Below are 22,382 nucleotides of genomic sequence, written 5' to 3'. Positions count from 1 at the left end.
GTTTCTAGCCACTAGTCTCCATGACAACAACTGAGGAAGAGCACCCAAACAACAAGAAGAAAAAGAATGTTTTGCCAAATATATGAAGATATAATAGCTATCACCAAAGACTTTAATAAGAGTAATGAGACTCCACACTACGTGTAAAAATACAGCTTTTATTCTGAGACATTGACCTTCACTAGAGTGGGACCTATGGCCCCAACCTGGCTGGAGAAGCAGTCCCAGGGCCTGAGTGACACCATTTCCCTTTCCTGAAATAGGAAGAAGTTATTCTAAAGGAAAAACGAGAGCCCAGAGACATCTGTACAGGATCTCTCTTGCACATGGTGACTGGAGGCAGAGGGTGGGCAGCTGGAGAGGAGTCCAGTCCCTCCAACAAATACTGAGGGTTTCAAAGAGCTTCCTGAACGTTTCTCTTAATCTGGATCTAAAAAGGACAGGAGGTATCTAAGGGTCCAAGAGCAGAACAGGAATGGGCAACTCTAGAAGTGTTTGTGTATGGAAGGCCCTAACCTGGCCCTGTCCCCCGTCTCTACCTTTGGCTTTCATGAAGAGAGATTCATAGCTCAGAGGAAGGGAGGAACTTCTCCAGTCTTCACTTTAAGAAACTCTTTTAACTTTTCTGCCTACCTTATGTTCCCTTTGGCCAGTAACCCACTCCCTGGGAACAAGATCTTGTTGACTTTCTTGGGAATCTCCTAAGAGATAAGTGCTTTCTGTCTGAGACACGGCAGTGCCTCCCACAGTCAGAGAAGCTGGAGGGCCAAAGCCTATAGAGTTGGGCACTACAGCTGCCTAGACTGCAGAAGAGACAGCTAGTCAGGAACCCTGGAGATTCAAGACAACTTACTGGTCCCCTTTGCCCAGGGCTGTGGTCCTAATCACAGTCCCTCACCTTTCTCAGGGTTAGCCTGTGTTTCAAATGCATACGATCGGCGCTGAGGGGACAACAGGGTGTCAGGAACCTGGGGTTCTCTGGGGGGCAGACTAAGACGACTCCGGGATCCAGACCCTTCCGTGCCTTCAGGTGGGATCTCCAGGCAGCTAAGGGGCCGAGGAGAATGGGCAGAGATCATGCTACAAGGGGAGTTTCTGGGGATGAGGCAGTAATCCCCACCCTCAGTACAGGTCTGGGTTCGCCGAACTCCCTGAGCCTCAGTCCTTTGGCGGTCCCGGGCTAGGGCCACAGCAGCATCAAAAGAAAGACTACCCCCATTCCTCCAAGAGGATCGAGAAGCTCGGGCCCCCCAAGCCCTTTCTCCAGGAGTCGCATCAAGCCGGCCAGGCCTCGGGCTTGGATTTGCAGGTGCCACATGAATCTTGCTACACATTGCACTGGGCATCTTGGCAAACTGTGGCTTGGGGGGCACCACAGGCACAGAGCGGACCTGTTGGACCTGAACCAGAGTAGAAGCTAGACGCATGCCCACGCCACCCAAGCCAAGGGAACAGGGACATAGACAGCCATCTGAACTGGGCTGCCCCTCAGACTCCTTCTCCTCTGACTGGGGTGGCTGTGGGGCTGCCTCTTCCATCTCAGAAGAGTGAGGATTGCCCTCTTTGGCACAGTCAACCTCCAGGGACTCTACACCTGAGCCTTCAGAGAGGGTACCCTCTTCTAAATAGTCCCCTCCAGCCCTCTGGTCTCCCTCAGCCTCTCCATCCCCACTCTCCCGTTCCTTGCTGACCTCCCCTGCTCCTCCTTCAGTTGCTGCTTCTGGGCTTCTGCTGTCTTCACCATCTCCTTGGTCTTTTCTTGCTTCATACTCTCCCTTCCCCCTCTGTCCTTTGTCCTCATCCTCTCTGACTCCCTCGGCCTCTTGTTTGTGTACAACTTCCCATTTCTCCTCAGCAACTTGATCTTCCTGGGCCCCTTGCTCTAGGTCCCTTTCAGCTTCTACCTGGGCTTCCTTTCTTTGTTCAGCCTCTTTTCTCTCAATTTCTTTTTCCTTCTCCTCATCTGTATACTGCTCTTCTGGTTCCTCCACACTTTTAGCCTCCATACTGTCAGCCTTTTTCTGACCTTTGGACTTCTCTTCCTTGGCCTCTGTCTCTTCACTACTCCCTTCTCTCAATCTGACCTTTGTCTCTTGGCTTCCCCCAGCCTCCCCTGTATCCTCACTGGCCTTTCCAGCCTCCACCTTGGTTTCTGGATTTCCCTCTGCCTCTTCCCTGATGTCTAGCCTGCCACCAGGCTCAGCCTCCTTGTCCACCCCAACTTCCCAGCGTGCCTGCTCTTCCCCAGCCTCTCCCGGAGCCTGCCTTCCACATCCTGCTGCCTCTCCCTCCAGACTCCCTGCACCCTCCCAGATTGGAGATTTAGGTCCCAGAAGGGGACTTAGGTCATCATAGGCACTCAGGAAAACTTCCTCGCCATTTTCCTCCTCAACTTCAGGCCTGGGGCCAGCGGAGTCCAGGGAACAGCAGCTGGGGGCCAAGACAAACTGTGCCTCATCCAGAGACAGGTCATCCAGGGGCGGCTCCACAGAGAACTCCTCCACCTGTAGACACAGCGTGGTGGCTCAGGACCAGAAGGCCCTGTCCACACTTGACTCCATGCCACCCCCAAACCCAGCACAGCTCTCCTTACCTGAGGCCCAACTCCCAGGAGCTCCTCCAGGTAGCCCATCCCAGGGTCGTCCTCCCCAGGGGAGAAGGCTGCTCCTGCTGATTCTGCCTGGGCCACCTCCCCATCCTCTGCCCCCACCCACTCAGGTTCTGAGCTGCTTGAGTCCTCTAGGAAGGAGAAGGAGTCCTGCACCTCCTGGGACAGGGAATCCTCCAGGGCAGGAGCCAAGTCGTCTGTGCCTGAGTCTGCCAGGGGACTTGAGGCTGGACTTGCTTCCAACTTTTCATCTGTTGGGGGAGAAGTAGTTCCAGGAATACAAAGGTCAAGCCCTGACCCAAATGTGAGTCCTCCTAGCATTGATATAGAAGGGGCCCAGCACTCCCAGCACTGCTACTCTGAATGACTGATCCTCTCAGACCAATGTCCTTAATTATTGGCTTGCTACCTTAATTGAGACCGTACCAGGTGCCAAGCACTGTGCTATACATTTTACAATGCATTGTCTTATTTTTTCCTCAAAACTATTATGTGGGGTATTGTCCTCATTTTACATATGAGGAAACTGAGGCTCAGAAAAATTAAGCAATTTGTCTAAGGTCATGTAACCAATAAGCAGTACAGCCAAAATTTGAACCCAAGTCTGCCTAACTCTATAGCCCATGTTCTTACCCACTATCCTATCCTGCCTCAGGACTTCTCATGCGTGACACTTCGGGAACTGGAGGCGGAGCAAGGATTAGATCCTAGCTCTGCTACTTCTACCTAAATAAATAGCAAATTGATTAACCTAAGTCTCAGTTTCCACTGCTGTAACATAAGGATAACAATACCTGTACAATATCCTATCTCACACAAGAAACATATGGATTATGAGAAAATGAAACAAGCTAATTCCTGCAATCATAGCACTTGGAACTTTTTTTTTTAAGACAGAGTCTTACTATGTCTCCCAGGCTGCAGTGCAGTGGCACAATCTCAGCTCACTGCAACCTCCACCTCCTGGGTTCAAGCAGTTCTGCTGCCTCAGCCTCCTGAGTCTCTGGAATTACAGGCATGCCTTACCACACATGCCCGGCTAATTTTTTTTGTATTTTTTTAAATAGAGACGGGGTTTCACCATGTTGGCCAGGCTGGTCCCGAACTCCTGACCTCCAGTGATCCACCCGCCTCAGCCCCCCAAGGTGCTGGGATTACAGGCGTGAGCCACCGTGCCCGGCCTAGCACTTGGTACTTAATAAACTCTTTTTTTTTTTTCCTTTGAGACAGAGTTTTGCTCTTGTCGCCCAGGCTGGAGTGCAGTGGTGCGATCTCAGCTCACTGCAACCTCTGCCTCCTGGGTACAAGCGATTCTCCTGCCTCAGCCTCCCAAGGAGCTGGGACCACAGGCGCCTGCCACCACACCCAGCCAATATTTTGCATTTTTAGTAGAAATGGGGTTTCATCGTGTTGGGCAGGCTGGTCTCGAACTCCTGACCTCAGGTGATCCACCCGCCTAGGCCTTGCAAACTGCTGGGATTACAGGCATGAGCCACCATGCCCGGCCAGTACATAATAAACTTTTTTTGTTTTTGTTTTTGTTTTTTTTTTGAGACAGAGTCTTGCTCTGTCACCCAGGCTGGAGTGCGGTGGCGGGATCTCCGCTCACTGCAAGCTCTGCCTCCTGGGTTCACGCCGTTCTCCTGCCTCAGCCTCCCGAGTAGCTGGGACTACAGGTGCCTGCCACCACACCTGGCTAATTTTTTTGTATTTTTAGTAGAGACGGGGTTTCACTGTGTTAGCCAGGATGGTCTCGATCTCCTGACCTTGTGATCCGCCCGCCTCGGCCTCCCAAAGTGCTGGGATTGCAGGCTTGAGCCACTGCGCCCGGCCTAATAAACTCTTGATAAATGTTAACTGATAGTATTGATGTTACTGTTGTTATTACCCATCTATCTATTATATATTCCCACATTTGTCTTTAGTAATCCCTGCTGTATGTTTCTCACACAAGCCCCTATTCTTGGGTACATCAATGTTCTGAAGGCTGCTAGAGATCTCCTCTCCATAGATTTCACATAACCTGATAATATTACTGAATTTCCCCAATCCTGAATCTAGGGAGGCAGCTGAAGGTAACCACCCCAAAGCCCAAGGGCTGAGGCCTCTGCCCTTCCTAGGGTGGATCTTCCAGCATCAGAGCTTCAGCCTAGAGTTCTAGTCCTCTTTCCCAGTCTTGATCAATCAATGGGTCCTCACCTGGGGGGCCAGGGCCAAGGCCAGGACCAGGGCCAGGGCCAGAGGCAGGGCTTGGCCGGTGCTGTAGAGCAGGGCACTCAAGGCCACGGGTGAGCCTGGCCAAGGAAACGTTAGAGATGATGTTCGGGGGCACATTGAGGATAGAGGTGATGTGTAGTGGGAGGTTGACATTGTAGGGGTCTGAGATGTGGACACCAGCACAGCGCTCTGCACGGCTGCTGCCCCCAGCCCGGATGGCTGACCGCCCAGCTCGTGGTGTGCCTGGTTCAGAGTTTGTGCCACCCAGTGCTTCTGCCTCAGGTTCCTGTTCACCCTCTGCTGCTTCTATGGAATCGTTCTCCAAGCTGTCAGGCAGCAATGGGCTTGGCCGGGGGCTGCTGGGCCCCACCAGCCCCTCTGGCTCTGTGGAGGAAAAAGAGGGCCAGGTAGGCAATGGCCTAAGCTCCAGGGGCCTAGACATCTCAAGAAGGCTCTGGAGAATGCTCTCTGCTTTCTCAGGCCTGAGAGCAAGGACAGCCTGGAAGGCACCAGGCCCAGCTTCTTTTGATCACTACTGCAAACTTTTCACCCAGCCAGTAGGTCAAAGATCACCTCACCTTCACATACCTAGGAAACTCCCCTCTTTCCCTGCAGATACAGTCACTGGCCATCGTCACCACCACCACCACCACCACCACCACCACCACCACCACCATCACCATCACCATCACCACACACCCATGCTGTCCCTTCCCATATGAACACTCATCAACAAACCCATAGATTAGACAATGAGCTCACCATTGTAAACATAGCATTCAGCTATGTTTACAATGTGACTGGTATGTAATAGGCACTCATTAAATATTTTTCGAAATGATTGAACACAGTTGGCTGCATGTTCACACGCACACACAAGCCCATGCTGGTCACATAGCACACACACATACACACACAGAAATGCACCCCTATACTCACCATCACTGGCCCCAGCCGCAGCACTCAGTGAGTCCATGCTTTTGGCTGGCCGCAGTGTCCCCTTGTTGGATTTGTCCTCTGTAAGACAGGGATGTGGGTAGAGCCAGGGCCTTGTGCACCCTCAGCAGAGCTCCCCCCATCTCCCCAGACTTACCCCTGTCCTCGGCCCCCCGTGGAAGTTTACGCTTAGTCTCATGGCCAGAGCGACCTAAATTGAAGATAGACCTCCACTTCCTGACCTTCAGAGACCCCTTCCTCCTACAAAGAATGGAGGGGCATAATTGGAGGTTGGAACATGATGGTCAGTGCTGGGGAGAAAGGCCCAGGAAGGAGGCCTTACTTGTGCTCTGCAATCTCAATGATAGTGTGGTAGGGCCGCATCTGTGGGGGTCCATCACCAGCCTGCAGGATGCTAGGCAGGTGATAAGGCAGGGGCCTGGGCATAAGGTCCTCAGGGCTGCCTGATGCCCGGGTCCCTGGAAGTGATCGCCATCCACTCTCCACCTCACCACCTGGGAAAAGGAAAGGAATTGACCAGCCAGGAACAGAGCCAAGAGAGGGACCTCAGGCACCCAATCCTTCATCACCCCTCACCAACTACCAGGTTAGGGATACATTCAGAAGCCCCTAAAGACACTACCTCCATGTCCATCACCTCAAAAGAGTACCCTCATGGACAAAGAGGGCCGGGAGATCCCAGGACGTTGGCCTGGTAGGCTGGGGGTGGGTATGAGTGATCACTAGCCTTGGGAGTCAGGATGGTGACTCAGAGGTCAAGCTATGCCCTAGACTGACAGCAGAAGAGGTCTTCTCAAGTCCTGACTGCACCGTTATCTCCCCAGGGTTCTCTCCATGTGACCACTACCAACATCCCTGTATGAGAATCAACTGAACCAGGTGATCTGCAAGGCTATCTATAACTGACTTGACTCCCCAAACAGTGGCATATGTGGAGGGCAGGAAAGACACTGACCAGAGAGGGCAGCACCCCCAAAGAGCTGGTCCACGTGTGTGAGGATGAACTCCACGACGATGGATTGCACCCGCACCTCCATGAAGGCCGCTGTCCCATTGAAGCCTGAGGCCTCTATGTCCTTAGACCTGTGAAGATGTGGGGTTATTCTCCCCCTCAGCCCCACCAAACTTCCCAATCCAGATTCTCCCTGAAAATACTTTATTCTCTCTCTCTCTCTCTCTCTCTCTGTCTCTCTCGAATGACCTTAACTCCATCTCTACCTCTTAAATTGTATGCATTATTCTTCCAATTCTCAAATGCCACTTGAAGACTTCCAGGAGGGAAGCCTTCTTGGACCCCTCCTCAGGATTAATCTCTATTTCCTTTGCGTACCAGGGTGTCTAGTTTATAATGAATTTTATGGTGAATTACAGGACTTCTCATCATCTCTCTTGGACCACAGTAAGTGATATGCACAGTGAGTGCAGCCAACAGACTGCAAGACGTTTTGCTCAACAAACATTTGGCCTGAGACCGGGCACAGTGGCTCACACCTGTAATCCTAGCACTTGCACAGGGAGGAGGTGGGTGGATCACTTGAGGTCAGGAGTTCAAGATCAAGTGAAACCCTGTCTCTCTACTAAAAATACAAAAATTAGCCAGGCATGGTGGCTTATGCCTATAATCCCAGCTACTCAGGAGGCTGAGGCACGAGAATCACTTGAACCTGGGAAGCAGAGTTTGCAGTGAGCTGAGATCACACTGCTGCTCTCCAGCCTGGGCGACTAAGCAAGACTCTGTCTCAAAAACAAACAAAAAAATTGACATGGAACTATTATGTTCCAGTCCCTGAGCTCAGTGACACACTGTAGGAAAACACAAAAGTCCTGCCTTTTAGGGACTTTATTTGATCATAGAGAAGGGACTAAAATGGATGGGGCCCATCCGACCCAACATAATCTTGAACCTTCTTTTCTCACTGGGCTTCGTGAGCCCCACATCCTTCTCCAGTGTACCCACACAGTCACACCTCATCCTGGGAGCAGCCTCCCAGAGGCCAGTGCCTCACAGGATCCCCATACACTGCTCACACAGGCACCTACCTCAGCAAGTTGGGAGCCCACACTATGGCCAGGTTGCGAGCATGCATGTTGGTCTGGGCACTGAATGAGGCCATGTGCACCAAGTGCCTCATGAGGAACTCCAGGGTCCTGCAGAAAGCAGGGGCAGGGATCACACAGGGAATGCACAGGGCAGGCATTAGGGCTGGGACCTGGGAGTCAGTAGGACCCAGTTAAGGCTCCAGGCAGAGAGTGAATGAGTTGTCTCAGGTTGCTGGGCGGATGTGGAGCGCCACATACCTGTAGTTTGGGACAGGGAGTTCTCGAAGCACCTCTAGGATCTTGACCAAGCGCTCAGGTTCCAATTGCACTCCTACAGCCTCCTGATTGAGAAGGGTGCAATAAGCAGGAATCAGTGATCCAGCAATGCCCCTGCTTACTCCCCAGAGCTCCTAACCAAGTTCTCAGGAACAATGAGCACTGGACTCTGTGCTACCCCATCCTACATCATCTGTAGTGCACTGACATGGTAGAGAGAGCTCAGAATTTGAGGTCCACAAAGATGGCAGCTGAATTTTGGTTATGCCACTTAATAGCTTTTGTGAACTTGGCAGCTCGCTGCCTTATCATCCTCCATCCGTAGAGCTCTGGTACTGGGATACTTCAGTGGTGCCACCTTGTGGATGCCCCAGGGACCACCCAGTTGTTTCAGTGTGTCCAGGAAAGCCGTCTCCCACCCCAACCTAGCCAGTGTGGACTAAGCAGGGTGCTGCTAGCATTTAGGGTCTCTCAGTGCTGTTGTGCTCAATAAAGTGCAACTTATTTTTAAACTGTTACTCAATTCAAAATAGCATATTTTTCATGTGTTTTCACATTTAAAAGATGTTCAGGCTGGGCACAGTGGCTCACACCTATAACCCCAGCACTTTGGGAGCTGAGTTGGGAGGATTTCTTAAGCTCAGGAGCTTGAGACAAGTCTGGGCAACACAGCAAGACCTTGTCTCTACTAAAAATTCTAAAAATCAGCCAGGCATGGTGGTACACGCCTGTAGTCCCATCTACTCAGGAGGCTGAGATAGAAGGATCACTTGAGCCTGGGAGATCGAGGCTGCAGTGAGCTGTGATCACACCACTGCACTCCAGCCTGGGTGACAGGAGACCCTGTCTCAAAAAACAAAAAACAGGCTGGGTGCAGTGGCTCACACCCGTAATCCCAGCACTTTGTGAGGCCAAGGAGAGTGAATCACCTGTGGTCAGGGATTCAAGACCAGCCTGGCCAACATGGTGAAACCCTGTCTCTACCAAAAATACAAAAAATTAGCCAGGCATCGTGGCGGGCTCTACAGCTACTCGGGAGGCTGAGGCAGGAGAATCACTTGAACCTGGGAGGCGAAGGTTGCAGTGAGCCAAGATTGCACCACTATACTGCAGCCTGGGTGACAGTGTGAGACTCCATCTCAAAACAAAAAAAAAAAGAAAGAAAAAAGAAAAAAATCAAAGATGTTCAACACACAATTACAGTGAATGGAGAGACATCCTTGAAAAAATTTGACTTCTACAAAGTATTCTCATTCTCTTAAGTGTAGGGAAGCTCTGGTCTATGTGCTTTCCAAGGCCCTTCCAGCTACAACAATCTGGCCTCTACCTCCCCAAGTCTCACCACTGTGCTGTGTGCAATCTGCAGGCCTTAGAAGAAAGAAGGACATAGCAGAGGGAGAGTGAAGAGAAGAGGGATGGGGCAGGACAAAGGTAGTAGGGGCTAGGAGATTTCAGGAGGTGGGGTCTTTTCCCCAGTAAGTTTTTCTGTGGTCTCTTTCATTCAGGATCACTAGGACTCTGGCTGGTATGTGGCACACCTGGGATGTCAAAACCAGGCTGTCCACCCCTAAGCCGTGTCTTCCACCCCCTTGCCTCTCAACTCACAGCAAACTTGTCATACAGCCGGTAAGTGAGTAGGGGATCTGGCAGTTCTCTGAAATAGGCCTTGCACAGGGAGGAGACGCAGTGAATGTCCTGGAGGTAAACATCCCGACGCAGGTCTGGCTTCCGCTCTGACTCAAATTCCTGCCTGGGGAGGCACAGCGTGGTCAGGAGTGGTAGGGGTTGGGGTGATGTGGGGAGAAGTGGGTCCCTGTAGAGATGGGTCCCGGCATGGTCATGGGTCAACATGTATGGGACTTGGAAGGAGAATGTTGGGACACGTACACGTATAAGCCAGTAAGTATAAGGTATTGCATATGTTGACACGTAGATGTGAATGTGAGGATGGGTACATGTACAGGTAAGTGGATCGATGCATGAACAGGGATATGTTAGGGATGTAGCTGTAGATATGTGTAACAATGCAAGGGTATGTAAGAGTCAATAGGGTATGGTCCTAAATTTGTGCCACTGGGTATGTGTAAATATGGGTGGGTATAACTCTTAGAAAGAAACTTAAGTGTAAATCTTTATGTCCTAGGATTAGGCAACAGTTTCTTAGATATGACACTAAAAGCACAAGCAAACAAAAAAATGGATACATTCAACATCAAAATTAAAAACATTTGTAGTCAAAAGTAACTATTAAAAAAGTGAAGACAACCCACAAAATGGGAGTAATATTTGCAAACAACATATCTGATTGAGGGTCTAGTATTTGTAACATATAAAGAACTCTCATAATTCAATGATTAGAAAGACGAATAAGCTAATTTTTTTTTTTTTTTTTTTTTTTTTTTTTTTTTTTTTGAGACAGAGTCTTACTCTGTCATCCAGACTGGAGTGCAGTGGCACGATCTCGGCTCACTGCAGCCTCCGCCTCCCAGGTTCAAGCGATTTTCCTGCCTCAGCCTCCTGAGTAGCTGGAACTACAGGCACCCAACACCATGCCAGGCTAAACAAATAAGCCAAATTTTTAAACAGGCAAAGTTGGCACCATAGGAAAGGGGGAAAAATGGGCAAAAGATTTGAAAAAACACTGCTACTGCTCCAAAGAAGATATGCAAGTAGACAATAAGCACAGGAAAAGATGTTCAACATCAGTACCTATTACAGAAATGCAAATATAGGCCAGGGAGGTGGCTCATGCCTATAATCTCAACTACTCAGAAGGCTGAGGTAGGAGGATCGCTTGAGCCTAGGAGGTAGAGGTTGCAGTGAGCCATGACCATGCCACTGCACTCTAGCTTGGGTGACAGAGTGAGACCCAGTCTCAGCAAAAGAAAAGAAAAATAACAAAAGTAACTCAAATATAAATCACATTGAAATATCAGTTTACATTTACAGGGATGGCTATAATAAAAAAAGGTAGGCCAGGTGCGGTGGCTCATGCCTGTAATCCCAACACTTTGGGAGGCCGAGCCAGGGGGATCACCTGAGGTCGAGAGTTCGAGACCATCCTGACTAACATAGAGAAAACCCGTCTCTACTAAAAATGCAAAATTAGCCAGGCATGGTGGCGCTTGCCTGTAATCCCAGCTATTCAGGAGCCTGAGGCAGGAGAATCGCTTGAACCCGCAAGGTGGAGGTTGTGGTGAGCCATTGCACTCCAGCCTTTGCACTCCAGCCTGGGCAATAAGAGTGAAACTCCATCTCAAAAAAAAAAAAAAAAAATTAACCAGGCGTGGTGACATGTGCTTGTAATCCCAGCTACTCAGGAGGCTGAGGCAGGAGAATCGCTTGAACCCAGGAGGAGGCTGCAGTAAGCCAAAGTCTCACCACTGCACTACAGTCTGGGCAGCAGCGCAAGACTCCATCACAAAAAAAAAAAAAAAAAAAAAAATACACAGGCCAGGGCATGGTGGCTCACGCCTGTAATCCTACCACTTTGGGAGGCTAAGGCAGGCAGATCACTTGAGGTCAGGAGTTCAAGAGCAGCCTGGCTAACAGAGTGAAACCCCGTCTCTACTAAAGATACAAAAATTAGCTGGGTGTGGTGGTGTATGCCTGTAGTCCCAGTTACTCGGGAGGCTAAGGCAGGAGAATCACTTGAACCCCGGAGGCAGAGGCTGCAGTGAGCCAAGATCATGACACTACACTCCAGCCTGGGCAACAGAGGAAGACTGTCTTAAAAAAAAATTGCAAAAAAAAAAAAATTAAGACCAGCCTGGCCAACATAGTGAAACCCCATTTCTACTAAAAATACAAAAATTAGCCAGGCATGGTGGTGTGCACCCATGGTGGTGTAGTCCCAGCTACTCAGGAGGCTAAGGCAGGAGAATCACTTGAACCCAGCAGGCAGAGGTTGCAATGAGCCAAGATTGTGCCACTGCACTCCAGCCTAGGCAACAGAGTGAGACTCTATCTCAAAAAAAAAAGTAAGAAATGTCCTGGAATTAGATTGTGATGATTACTGTACTTCATCACTATCTAAAGTAAATATACTATGTGACTAGTATGTGAATACACTAAAAACAACTGAATTATACATTTTTAAATGGTGAATTTTGTGATATGTAAATTGTATCTAAGTTTTTTGTTTTTTGTTGTGAAACAGAGTCTCACTCTGTCACCCAGGCTGGAGTGCAGTGGCGCAGTCTTGACTCACTGCAACCTCTGCCTCCTGGGTTGGAGCAATTCTCCTGCCTCAGCCTCCCAAGTAGCTGGAATTACAGGTGTGTGCCAACACACCCAGCTAATTTTTGTATTTTTAGTAGAGACAGAGTTTTGCCATGTTGGCCAGGCTGGTCTTGAACTCCTCACCTCAGGTGATCCACACACCTCAGCCTTCCAGAGTGCTGAGATTATAGGCATGAGCCACTGCGCCCAACCTAAGTTGTTTTTTTGTTTGTTTGTTTGTTTAAGTCGGGTGTGTGTGTGGGAATGGTGTATATGAGAGTGGAGTTTGTATATGTGTGTGTGTGCTAAGTTGGGGGAGGGACCATTGTCTTCACCTTTCCCGAGGAGTTGTTAGAGACCTCCCTGGGACCTTACCTGGCATCTGTGTTTCCTTCTCCCCACTGCCTCTCACTCCCTGTCTCTGCTGTCCTCAGCAACTCTTACTATGACCTTCTGGCTCCCTGGCCTCCTGGTCACAGAGCCCTCCCACTCTGTTTGACTCACCGAAGCTTCTGGATGTTGGAGGAGACCCCTGAGAGGCGGTAGATCCCATCCACCACTCCATACTCCTCCACAAATTCTGCACAGCTCTTTAGCACCTGGGGCACTGGGGACACAGACGGGGCAGAGACACAGAAATCAAAAAATCTGGGTGGTCAGAGACTGCACTGGGTCTGAGAAATGGAATTTCTCAGAGAAGGGAATTTGGTGAGACCATGGGCAAAGCTCATGGAATAAAAACTCATCAGAAAGATTCTTACAGGTCATCAGCTTCAACCTGCCAACCCCTCTCCAGTATCTCTGCTTAGTGGGTCCTAAAGGTCCTGGGAGGTCACTGCCTCTCCAAACTACCCCAGTCAGCCCTTTGTTAGAAAGTTCTGCCTTTGTTAAAGTGAAATTTGTCAGGCTGGGCTCAGTGGCTCACGCCTGTAAGCCCAGCACTTTGAGATGCCAAGGCGGGTGAATTGCTTGGGCCCAGGAGTTCAAGACCAGCCTGAGTAACATGCGGAAACTCTGTCTCTACAAAAAATACAAACATGAATGGGGTGTGGTGGTGCACACCTGTAGTTCCAGCTACTCAGGAGGCTGACATGGGAGGATCACCTGAGCCCAGGAGGCAAGGGCTGCAGGAAGCCACACTCTGGCCTGCTGGGTGACAGAGTGAGATCCTGTCTAAAAAAAAAAAAAAAAGAAAGAAAGAGAAAGAGAGAAGTTTGTCTTTCTTGGGCCATGTGTGGTGGCTCACGCCTGTAATTCCAACACTTTGGGAGGCTGAGGTGGGTGGATCACCTGAGGTCAGGAGTTTGAGACCAGCCTGACCAACATGGTGAAACCCCATCTCTAATAAAAACACAAAAACTACCTGGGCATGGTGGCACATGCCTGTAATCCTAGCTACTTGGAAACTGAGGCAGGAGAATCACTTGAACTGAGAGGTGGAGGTTTCAGTGAGCCAAGATCACGCCACTGCACTCTAATCTGGGCAACAAGAGCGAAACTCCGTCTCAAAAAAAAAAAAAAAAAAAAAAAGGAAAAAAGAAAAGAAAAGAAAGAAACTTGTCTGTAATTACTAGTTATTTTTAAAGAGGTAATAATCTGGTTGGTGAGGGGGAAGGCAGAGGCAGAGTCAAGGACTTTTTTTTTTTTTTTTTTGAGACGGAGTCTCACTCTGTTGCCCAGGCTGGAGTGCAGTGGCATGATCTTTGCTTACTGCAACCTCCGCCTCCCAAGTTCAAGCGGTTCTCCTGCCTCAGCCTCTTGAGTAGCTGGAATTCAAGCGGTTCTCGTGCCTCAGCCTCTTGAGTAGCTGGAATTACAGGCACCCACCCCTATGTCCAGATAATTTTTTTATATTTTTAGTAGAGACAGGGTTTCACCATGTTGGCCAGGCTGGTCTGACCTCATATTTCGCCCACCTCAGCCTCCCAAAGTGCTGGGATTACAGGTGTGAGCCACTGCGCCTGACCTGCTTTATATATGTTCTATCATTTTGTCTTAAAAATTAGATATTCTGGATGACAGACCTTTGACAATCAAATACAAGAATATCTGAAAAAAAAAAAAACTTTAAAAATTAGATGTTCTAGTCCCCATTTTACAGATAAGAAAACTGAGGATCAAAGAAGCACAGGCAGGAGAATCACTTGCTAGAGGCAGGACTCTAATCAAGGGTGCAAAAACCTGTACTCTTTCCCAACCCCAGGCCCCCTCCTGTTACTAGACTGTAAGCTTCTTAAGGACAAAATCTAAGTGTGATCCATCTTGTTATTCCTTATATTATCTGACATGGTGTCTCATACATGATAGATCCTCAAAAACCAGGTCAGGCGCGGTGGTTCACACCTATAATCCCAGCACTTTGGGAGGCCAAAGTGGGTGGATCACATGAGGTCAGAAGTTTGAGACCAGCCTGGCCAATATGGTAAAACCCCGTCTTGGCCGGGTGCGGTGGCTCAAGCCTGTAATCCCAGGACTTTGGGAGGCCGAGGCGGGTGGATCACGAGGTCAGGAGATCGAGACCATCCTGGCTAACATGGTGAAACCCTGTCTCTACTAAAAATACAAAAAACTAGCCGGGCGTGGTGGCGGGCGCCTGTAGTCCCAGCTACTCGGAGGCTGAGGCAGGAGAATGGCGTAAACCCGGGAGGCGGAGCTTGCAGTGAGCCGAGATCGCGCCACTGCACTCCAGCCTGGGTGACACAGCGAGACTCCGTCTCAAAAAAAAAAAAAAAAAAAAAACCCGTCTCTACTAAAAATATAAAAATTAGCTGGGTGTGGCAGTGCACGCCTGTAATTCCAGCTACTTGGGAGGCTGAGGCAGGAGAATTGCTTGAACCCAGGAGATGGAGGTTGCAATGAGCCGAGATTGTGCTACTGTACTCCAGCTTTAGTGACAAAGCAAGACTCAGTCTTTAAAAACAACAACAACAAAAAGAAAAACCATGTGTTGAAACCCATCTCCACAAGGCCATGTAGTTATCTTTCCAAAGCACTTTCCCACTTTAGATCCTTTGCCTAGCATACACCCTACTCTGCCCCACATTAATCCCCATTGCTTACCTTACAGATACAAAATAAAATATAAACTCCTCAGCCTGGTATATAAGACCCTTCACAAATCGGGTCCAGACACCATTTCAGCCACAGCTCTAGACAATTCCTTCACAAATCCTATGATGCAGCCCTTTGCTAGTCCATTAACAAGCCTTGGTACCATTACTCATATTATTCCTTTGCCTGGAATTACCCTCCCTATGACTCTGCCTGGTGAACTTCTATGCATTCCTTAAAACACATCTTGGGCCAGGTGCGGTGGCTCACACCTGTAATCCTAGCACTTTGGTAGACCAAGGTGGGCAGATCACTTGAGGTCTAAAGTTCGACCTCAAGCCTGGCCAACATGGCAAAACCCCATCTGTAATAAAAATACAAAAATTAGCCTGGTGTGGTGGTATGCATCTGTAGTCCCAGCTACTTGGGTGGCTGAGGCAGGAGAATTGCTTGAACCTGGGAGGTAGTGGTTGCAGTGAGCTGAGATTATACCACTGCACTCCAGCCTGGGTGACAGAGTGAGACTCCGTCTCAAAAAAAAAAACAAAAAAACAAAAAACAAAAAAGCACATCGTAAACATAACCTCCAATTCTAAACCTTTTTCTTTTTCTTATATCTATATTATAATCCACCACAGTCTTTGTTCATGTTTTGTTTTGTTTTGTTTTTTGTTTTTTTGAGACGGAGTTTCACTCTTGTTGCCCAGGCGGGAGTACAATGGTGCAATCTCGGCTCACCGCAACCTTCGCCTCCGAGGTTCAGGCAATTCTCCTGCCTCAGCCTCCCTAGTAGCTGGGATTACAGGCATGCGCCACCATGCTCGGCTAATTTTGTATTTTTAGTAGAGACGGGGTTTCTCCTGTCTCAAACCCCCGACCTCAGGTGATCTGCCTGCCTCGGCCTCCCAAAGTGCTGGGATTACAGGCATGAGCCATCACACCCAGCTGTTCATGTTTGTATTATAGCACTTCTTGCGGTTTGTTACGATTAGTTTATTTTATATTTATACCTCCTGACATATAATAACATTCTCCTAACATCTAGCACAATGTTGAAACAGAGCAGTTGCTAAATAAATGTTTGTTAAATGACTCAGTGAATTAATCAATTATGAGAATCAATAACATCCCTTGGAGAATTAATGGAGAATATTGCCAATGAAAAAACATTGGGTCCTATTAACTAGGACTCATTAGAGAAATGCGTCTCACATATCAGCATCAGAAAAAGCTATGTTTGGCATGGCAGCTCATGCCTGTAATCCCAACAGTTTGGGAGGCCAAGGCAGGTGGATCACTTGAGGCCAGGAGTTCAAGACCAGCTTGGGTAACATAGCAAGACCTCTCTACAAAAAATAAAAAATGAGCAGGGTGGCTAACACCTGTAGTCCCAGCTACTCAGGAGGCTAAAGCAGGAGGACTGCTTGAGCCCAGGAGTTTGAGACTGCAGTGAGTGATGATGGCACCATTGTACACCAGCCTGGTCAACAGAGTAAGACAAGAAGGAAGGGGACAGGGGAAGGGAAGGGAAGGGAAGGGAACGGAAGGGGGAAGGGGAAAAGAAAAGAAAAAAGAAAAAAGAAAAGAAAAGAAAGGAAAGGGAAGGGAGGAAAGGGAGTGAGGGAAATAAAAGAGAAATGAGAGAGAGGAAGGAAGGAAGGGAGGGAAGGAAGAGAAAGGGAAAGGGAAAGGGAAAGGGAAAGGAAAGGAAAGGAAAGGAAAGGAAAGGAAAGGAAAGGAAAGGAAAGGGAAAAAGCTGTGTTTCTCCTAAACCATCTAATTTTTTTTTCTTATGGGCCCATTTGTCTTGCACTTGATTATGTTTGTTTATTTACTTATGTTGAGTTGGGGCGCGTTCAAGCAATTCTGGTGCCTCAGTCTCCCGAGTAGCCAGGACTACAGGCGTGTGCCACCATGCCCTGCTAATTTTTTGTTTTTTAGTAGGGATGGGGTCACACCATGTTGGCCAGGCTGGTCTCGAACTCCTGACCACAAGTGATCCACCCGCCTCAGCCTCCCAAAGCACAGGGATTACAGGCGTGAGCCACCGGGCCTGGTCTATGTTTACCTCTTTAACCACTAGGAAGCTCAGAGCCCACCTCTAAGAACCATATAGAACCACATAATATGCATTTCTGGGTGCTGATCTTTCTCTTCTTGTTTTTCCTTCAACCCAATTCCTTCAACCATTTATTCTAATTTTTTGTAAAGTTTTGGGTTTTGAAAGTCATCCCAAGCTCTTTGTTGAATAAAGTATGACAGAAATATGGAATGAAAATAATCAGTAAATTCATCAACCCCAATCTTTCCTTTTTCTTTTTTCTTTCTTTCTTTTTTTTTTTTTTTTTTTGAGACGGAGTTTCACTCTTGTTGCCCAGGCTGGAGTGCAACAGTGTAATCTCAGTTCACTGCAACCTCCGCCTCCCAGGTTCAAGAGATTCTCCTGCCTCAGCCTCCCAAGTAGCTGGGATTACAGGTGCTCACCACTCTGCCCGGCTAATTTTTATATTTCTAGCAGAGACAGAGTTTCTCCATGTTGGTCAGGCTGGTCTCGAACTCCCAACCTCAGGTAATCTGTCCACCTCGGCTTCCCAAAATGTTGGGATTACAGGAGTAAGCCACTGCGCCCAGCCCTATTTATTTATTTATTTATTTATTTATTTATTTATTTATTTGAGACAGAGTCTCACTTTGTTGCCCAGGCTGGAATGCAGTGGTGCAATCTTGGCTCACTGCAGCCTCAGCCTCCCGAGTAGCTGGGACTACAGGCACACACCACCATGCCCAGCTAATTTTTGTATTTTCACTAGAGACAGAGTCTCACCATGTTGGCCAGGCTGGCCTCAAACTCCTGACCTCAAGTGATCCACCTGCCTTGGCCTCCCAAAGTGCTGGGATTACAGGCGTGAGCCACCGCGCCCAGCCAACCACAATCTTTCAACTCTCATACAACCTGGCTTCCAGACCCTTCATCCTCCTGCACACAACAGCCAGGAGTTGGGTGGGATTAGGGAAGCATCTAGTGTGCAAAATTTAAGGAAGCAGTTATTCTCAGGGCCATGCAGATGCCAACCATGCCCATGCACAGTCTTGAGTACCTCCTTGAGAATGAGGCACCTAGCGGCCTGGCGTGGTGGCTCATGGCTGTAATCCCAGCACTTTGGGAGGCTGAGGCAGGTGGATCACCTGAGCTCAGGAGTTCAAGACCAGCCTGGCCAACATGGCAAAACCCCGTATCTACTAAAAAGTACAAAAATTAGCTAGGCGTGGTGGTGCGTGCCTGTAGTCCCAGCTACTCATGAGGCTGAGGCAGGGAGAATTGCTTGAACCCAGGAGGTCAAAGTTGCAGTGAGCTGAGATGGTGGTGCTGCACTCCAGCTTGGGCAACAGAGCAAGACTGCATCTAAAAAAAAAAAAAAAACAGGCACCTAGGGCAATTGTACGACACTGAAAGTGAGTGCTTCCTTAAATTTTGCACCCTAGTCACGTCTCTTGCCTTGTCTTAGTCTCAGCCCTACAGTTCACCATCCATCCTTTCAGTACCTGCTCCCATTTTCTAGGATCCCACTGACCTCAGGTTCCCAGCATTGAATGCAGAGATAGGGCAGGCCCCTCCTTGTTTGAACTGCTGCTGTACTCTTGGGTGCCTAATGCTAAACCAACTCTTTTGACTCATAAATAGTCTGCTGTCACCTAAACCACCAAGTTTTTGTCACATGAGCAGCATCCAAACCAGGTCTTCTCCATCCTATCCTTCTCTGCTGATTTTGAACCTCCAGAGTCCTTTAAAGAGGACACTCAAAAACCTAAGGAGTCACAGTCATAGAAGAACTGGGTCAAGGAGATGGGGAAGAAACAACAGGGTCACAGAGATGGGGGAGTTAGGGAGATAAAGATCAGAGAGCTGAGGTCAGAGATAAAAGCTACAGACAGGATTGGAGGGATGATGTCAAACGGATGGAGACATCGAGGAAATGAGAGTAGGGTAAGGGAGGAGGGCCCAAAGCTTAGGGACCTGGAGAATTAGAAACCTGAACAATCAGCTGGGCACAGTGGCTCACTCCTGTAATCCCAGCACTTTGGGAGGCTGAGGCAGGTGGATAATGAGGTCAGGAGTTCGAGACCAGCCTGGTCAACATGGTGAAACCCTTTCTATACTAAAAATACAAAAATAGCCAGGTGTGGTGGCACCCGCCTGTAATCCCAGCTACTCTGGAGGCTGAGGCAGGAGAATTACTTGGCACCGGGAGGCGGAAGGTGCAGTGAGCCGAGATCATGCCACTGCACTCCAGCCTGGGACAGAGCAAGACTCCGTCTCAAAAAAAAAAAAAAAAAAAAAAAAACTGAACAATCTATCAAAGATTAGGAAAAGAAAGAACTGAGTACATATAGGGCTTAGGGAAGGAAGAGACCCATGTTGGGGCAAAGAGCTGGAGAGAGGGCTGAGATGGAGCAAGGTTGTAAGGATGGGGGAGACCAACATGATCAGGGAGGATAAATTAACCAAAAACACAGATCTGTCTGCTTTCATTTTTTTGTGGATGTTAGGTTAAAGAGAGGAACCACACCAGCCTCTCTCTGTCCTTCCTTCCACTTTCCACCTCTCTGTACCGGGAAGACCTGGGGGATAGAAGGGGCCACCACTGCTACTCTGGTGCCCAAGATAAACCCACCCTTGGGTTCAGGTGAGGTTCTGGTCTCCTGCTCTGGTATTCACCTAGGATCAGGACTCAGCAGTCAGATGTCTGTCCCCTCTAGAGAGCATGCCCCTTCCCTGCTAGGAATGCAGGAAGAGGCCAGGAGGGTTATAGGAGCAGGGTCTGGGCTGGCTATGGGTTCGGTGTTTCAAGATAGGGTTGGTTGGTGGGCCACAGGAAAGGGCAGTACCAGGAAAGGCTGAACTGAGGGTTTGCATTGAGCAGGGAGGAGAACATCATCCCCAATTAAATCTCGTGGTCCTTGGCTAAGAATCACAGCTCTTGAGAGGAGTCCCTTAGAAAGGAGTAAGTCCTGCACTGATAGCTGTGCCACCTCCACTCTGCCCAGTGAGAAGAGGAAGGCCAAATAAGCTCGCTTCAGCTGTTTAACACTCTTCCTTGGGGTGTGGGCTTTCCCTTAACCAAGGGCAGTGGGGATAGGGGTCGTCTGGAGGGAGGAGAAAAGGGGAAGGAGGTGTCTGGGGACGCAGGGGTGGGGCTAAGAGCAGGAAATGATCTGGGAACCACCATCACCCTCCCTCTGTCCGCTGCAAGCACCACAGCCCAGAGCAGAGGAGGGGACAAAGAGGAAATGACAGATTGGGGGGGGTGGGATGGGGTGGAGTGGGGAAAGAATTTTGCCCTTCTCTAGGAGGAGCTTGAAGTGCCAAAAACAAGCTGGGCTGGGCAGCGAGGATACCTGGGTTCAATTTCAAATTGAATCAAGAAATGATTTTGAGTGACTGTTCCATGCCAGACCCCGTGGTGAACTTGATATTGTCCCTGGTCCTTCTGGCTTCAAAGCCCACTCTAAGCTAACCCAAGGAGGGAGATGGGTGAGCTCCACAGACAGCTCCACACCCACCCTCCTTTGCACCCTCCATCTCCAGCTTCAAGCCAGGCCTCACGCCCTCTCTCATTCTTCCCCATTTCAGCAGCTTCTCCCCTTGCCCCCCACTTTGAATCTGTTTCTCTTTTGCATAGGGAGAACAAGAGAATCACAGAGACTGGAGGCAGAGGCTATTTCCAGCCCCACATCCTCCCCTGCAGCCCAGCAAGGCTGCGGTGGGAACAGAGCCCACGACCTTGTCCTTGGGTGTTCTCCAGCCAGGAAACCACCGGCCTCAAGGGCCATCTTGAGACTCTTCTGGGGCCATTCTCCTGTCTCCTTTCATTCAGACCTAAGGATAATCATTTCCCCTTCAGTCACTCCTCTCCTGACCCTCTCACCTCACCCTCCCTCTCCTGTTCCCAGGCACCTGCCCACTGTTTCATCCACTCCTCCTTGGTTTCCAGTCTCTCCATCCTCCACCTCACTGCTCCCTGGGTGCTCAAATTCTTATCCCCTCAGCCACCCCATCCCCAGAAAGTTACACAAGGGAGCCGCCCTGCCTTCTTCACTGAGACACATTTCCTGTCTTGCCCACTTACAGGTCTCTTGAATGGTGACCCCAGGCCACTGCCCCTTCCCCAGGAGAACCGGAAACTTCTTCTGCCCTTCAGGCTGCATCGGGCTGCAGACACCCAGTGCCTCCCCACCCACCCCGCAGAAGCTGAGCCGGCCTCCTTACCCTCCTGGCCTGAGTGCTGCAGGTGCTCCTGCAAGTCGCACCCAAAAACCCGCTCCTTCGAGCTGCCTTTCTTCTTTCCTTTCTGCCGAGACTTCATGGCCAGAGCCCCAGGGCACTGGCCCGGTCACCTCTGTCCCCCAAGACCTGTGCCCTACCAGTCCCCCATGGGATCCCAGCCAGCTGCTGGGCTTGGCCCGGCCCCAGGGAGGCAGGGCTCCCAACTAGGGGGTGGAGGGTGGCCTGGGCAACGGGCAGCAGCTCCTGCCCCTGGGGCCCCGGCCACACGGAAGTGGCTGTTGAAGAGGAAGCTACTAGGACCCTGGCAAGAAACAGTGTCCTGTGTCTCGTGGCCCAGCCTGGCACTCGCCCTCCTCGCCCCGCTCAGCTTTAGGGGGCAGGAAGCAGTGCAGCTCCTTAACCCACTTCCTGTTAGAGCATCTTTGCAACCACAGGGCCTAGGGTGGGGGAGGTAGCTGACATTCACATCCTCACCCATTGCTTGGACTTCGTTCATTGGTCAGGGAAGGTGATGTCAGAGCCCTGGGGTGGGGTGATGGCGTCTGGGGTGTAAGCAGGTGACTGACTCCCTTAGAGACCAGAATTCTTGGGTCCAAGACCTGGGGCTTGCCTTGGAGCAAGGTGACACCGGGCTGTAAAAAGCACACGCACAAGGGAGGATGCCTGGGTTCTGCCTCTGATGGGTCTAGCACCTCAGTCAAATCACATTACTTCACTGAGCCTGTT

The 22,382-nt window shown here is 49.7% G+C and overlaps 1 protein-coding gene across 9 annotated transcripts; it reads right to left on the bottom strand.

The window, feature by feature from the left end:
• Positions 1–138: 138 nt before the first annotated feature.
• Positions 139–22,147, bottom strand: ARHGAP30 (Rho GTPase activating protein 30). Of its 9 annotated transcripts, XM_077939760.1 has the most exons (13): positions 21,639–22,143; positions 12,824–12,926; positions 9,704–9,848; positions 8,081–8,163; positions 7,823–7,930; positions 6,738–6,865; positions 6,105–6,276; positions 5,919–6,022; positions 5,765–5,842; positions 4,808–5,209; positions 2,594–2,859; positions 2,159–2,504; positions 139–1,525 (listed from the first exon to the last, which is right to left on the bottom strand). In XM_077939760.1, the coding sequence occupies exons 1-13, from the start codon at positions 21,733–21,735 to the stop codon at positions 885–887; spliced, it is 2,673 nt and encodes an 890-aa protein (XP_077795886.1). In that variant the 5' UTR covers positions 21,736–22,143; the 3' UTR covers positions 139–884. The 9 variants fall into 9 exon arrangements, with proteins under 9 accessions (XP_077795886.1, XP_028682710.1, XP_028682717.1 ...); XM_028826877.2 differs by having other exon boundaries at positions 139–2,504; positions 21,639–22,147; XM_028826884.2 differs by having other exon boundaries at positions 139–2,504; positions 2,765–2,859.
• Positions 22,148–22,382: the final 235 nt, after the last annotated feature.

This window comes from Macaca mulatta, chromosome 1, assembly GCF_049350105.2.
Source record: "Macaca mulatta isolate MMU2019108-1 chromosome 1, T2T-MMU8v2.0, whole genome shotgun sequence".
Lineage (NCBI taxonomy): Eukaryota > Metazoa > Chordata > Mammalia > Primates > Cercopithecidae > Macaca > Macaca mulatta.
This window is presented reverse-complemented; position numbering and strand designations above follow the sequence as displayed.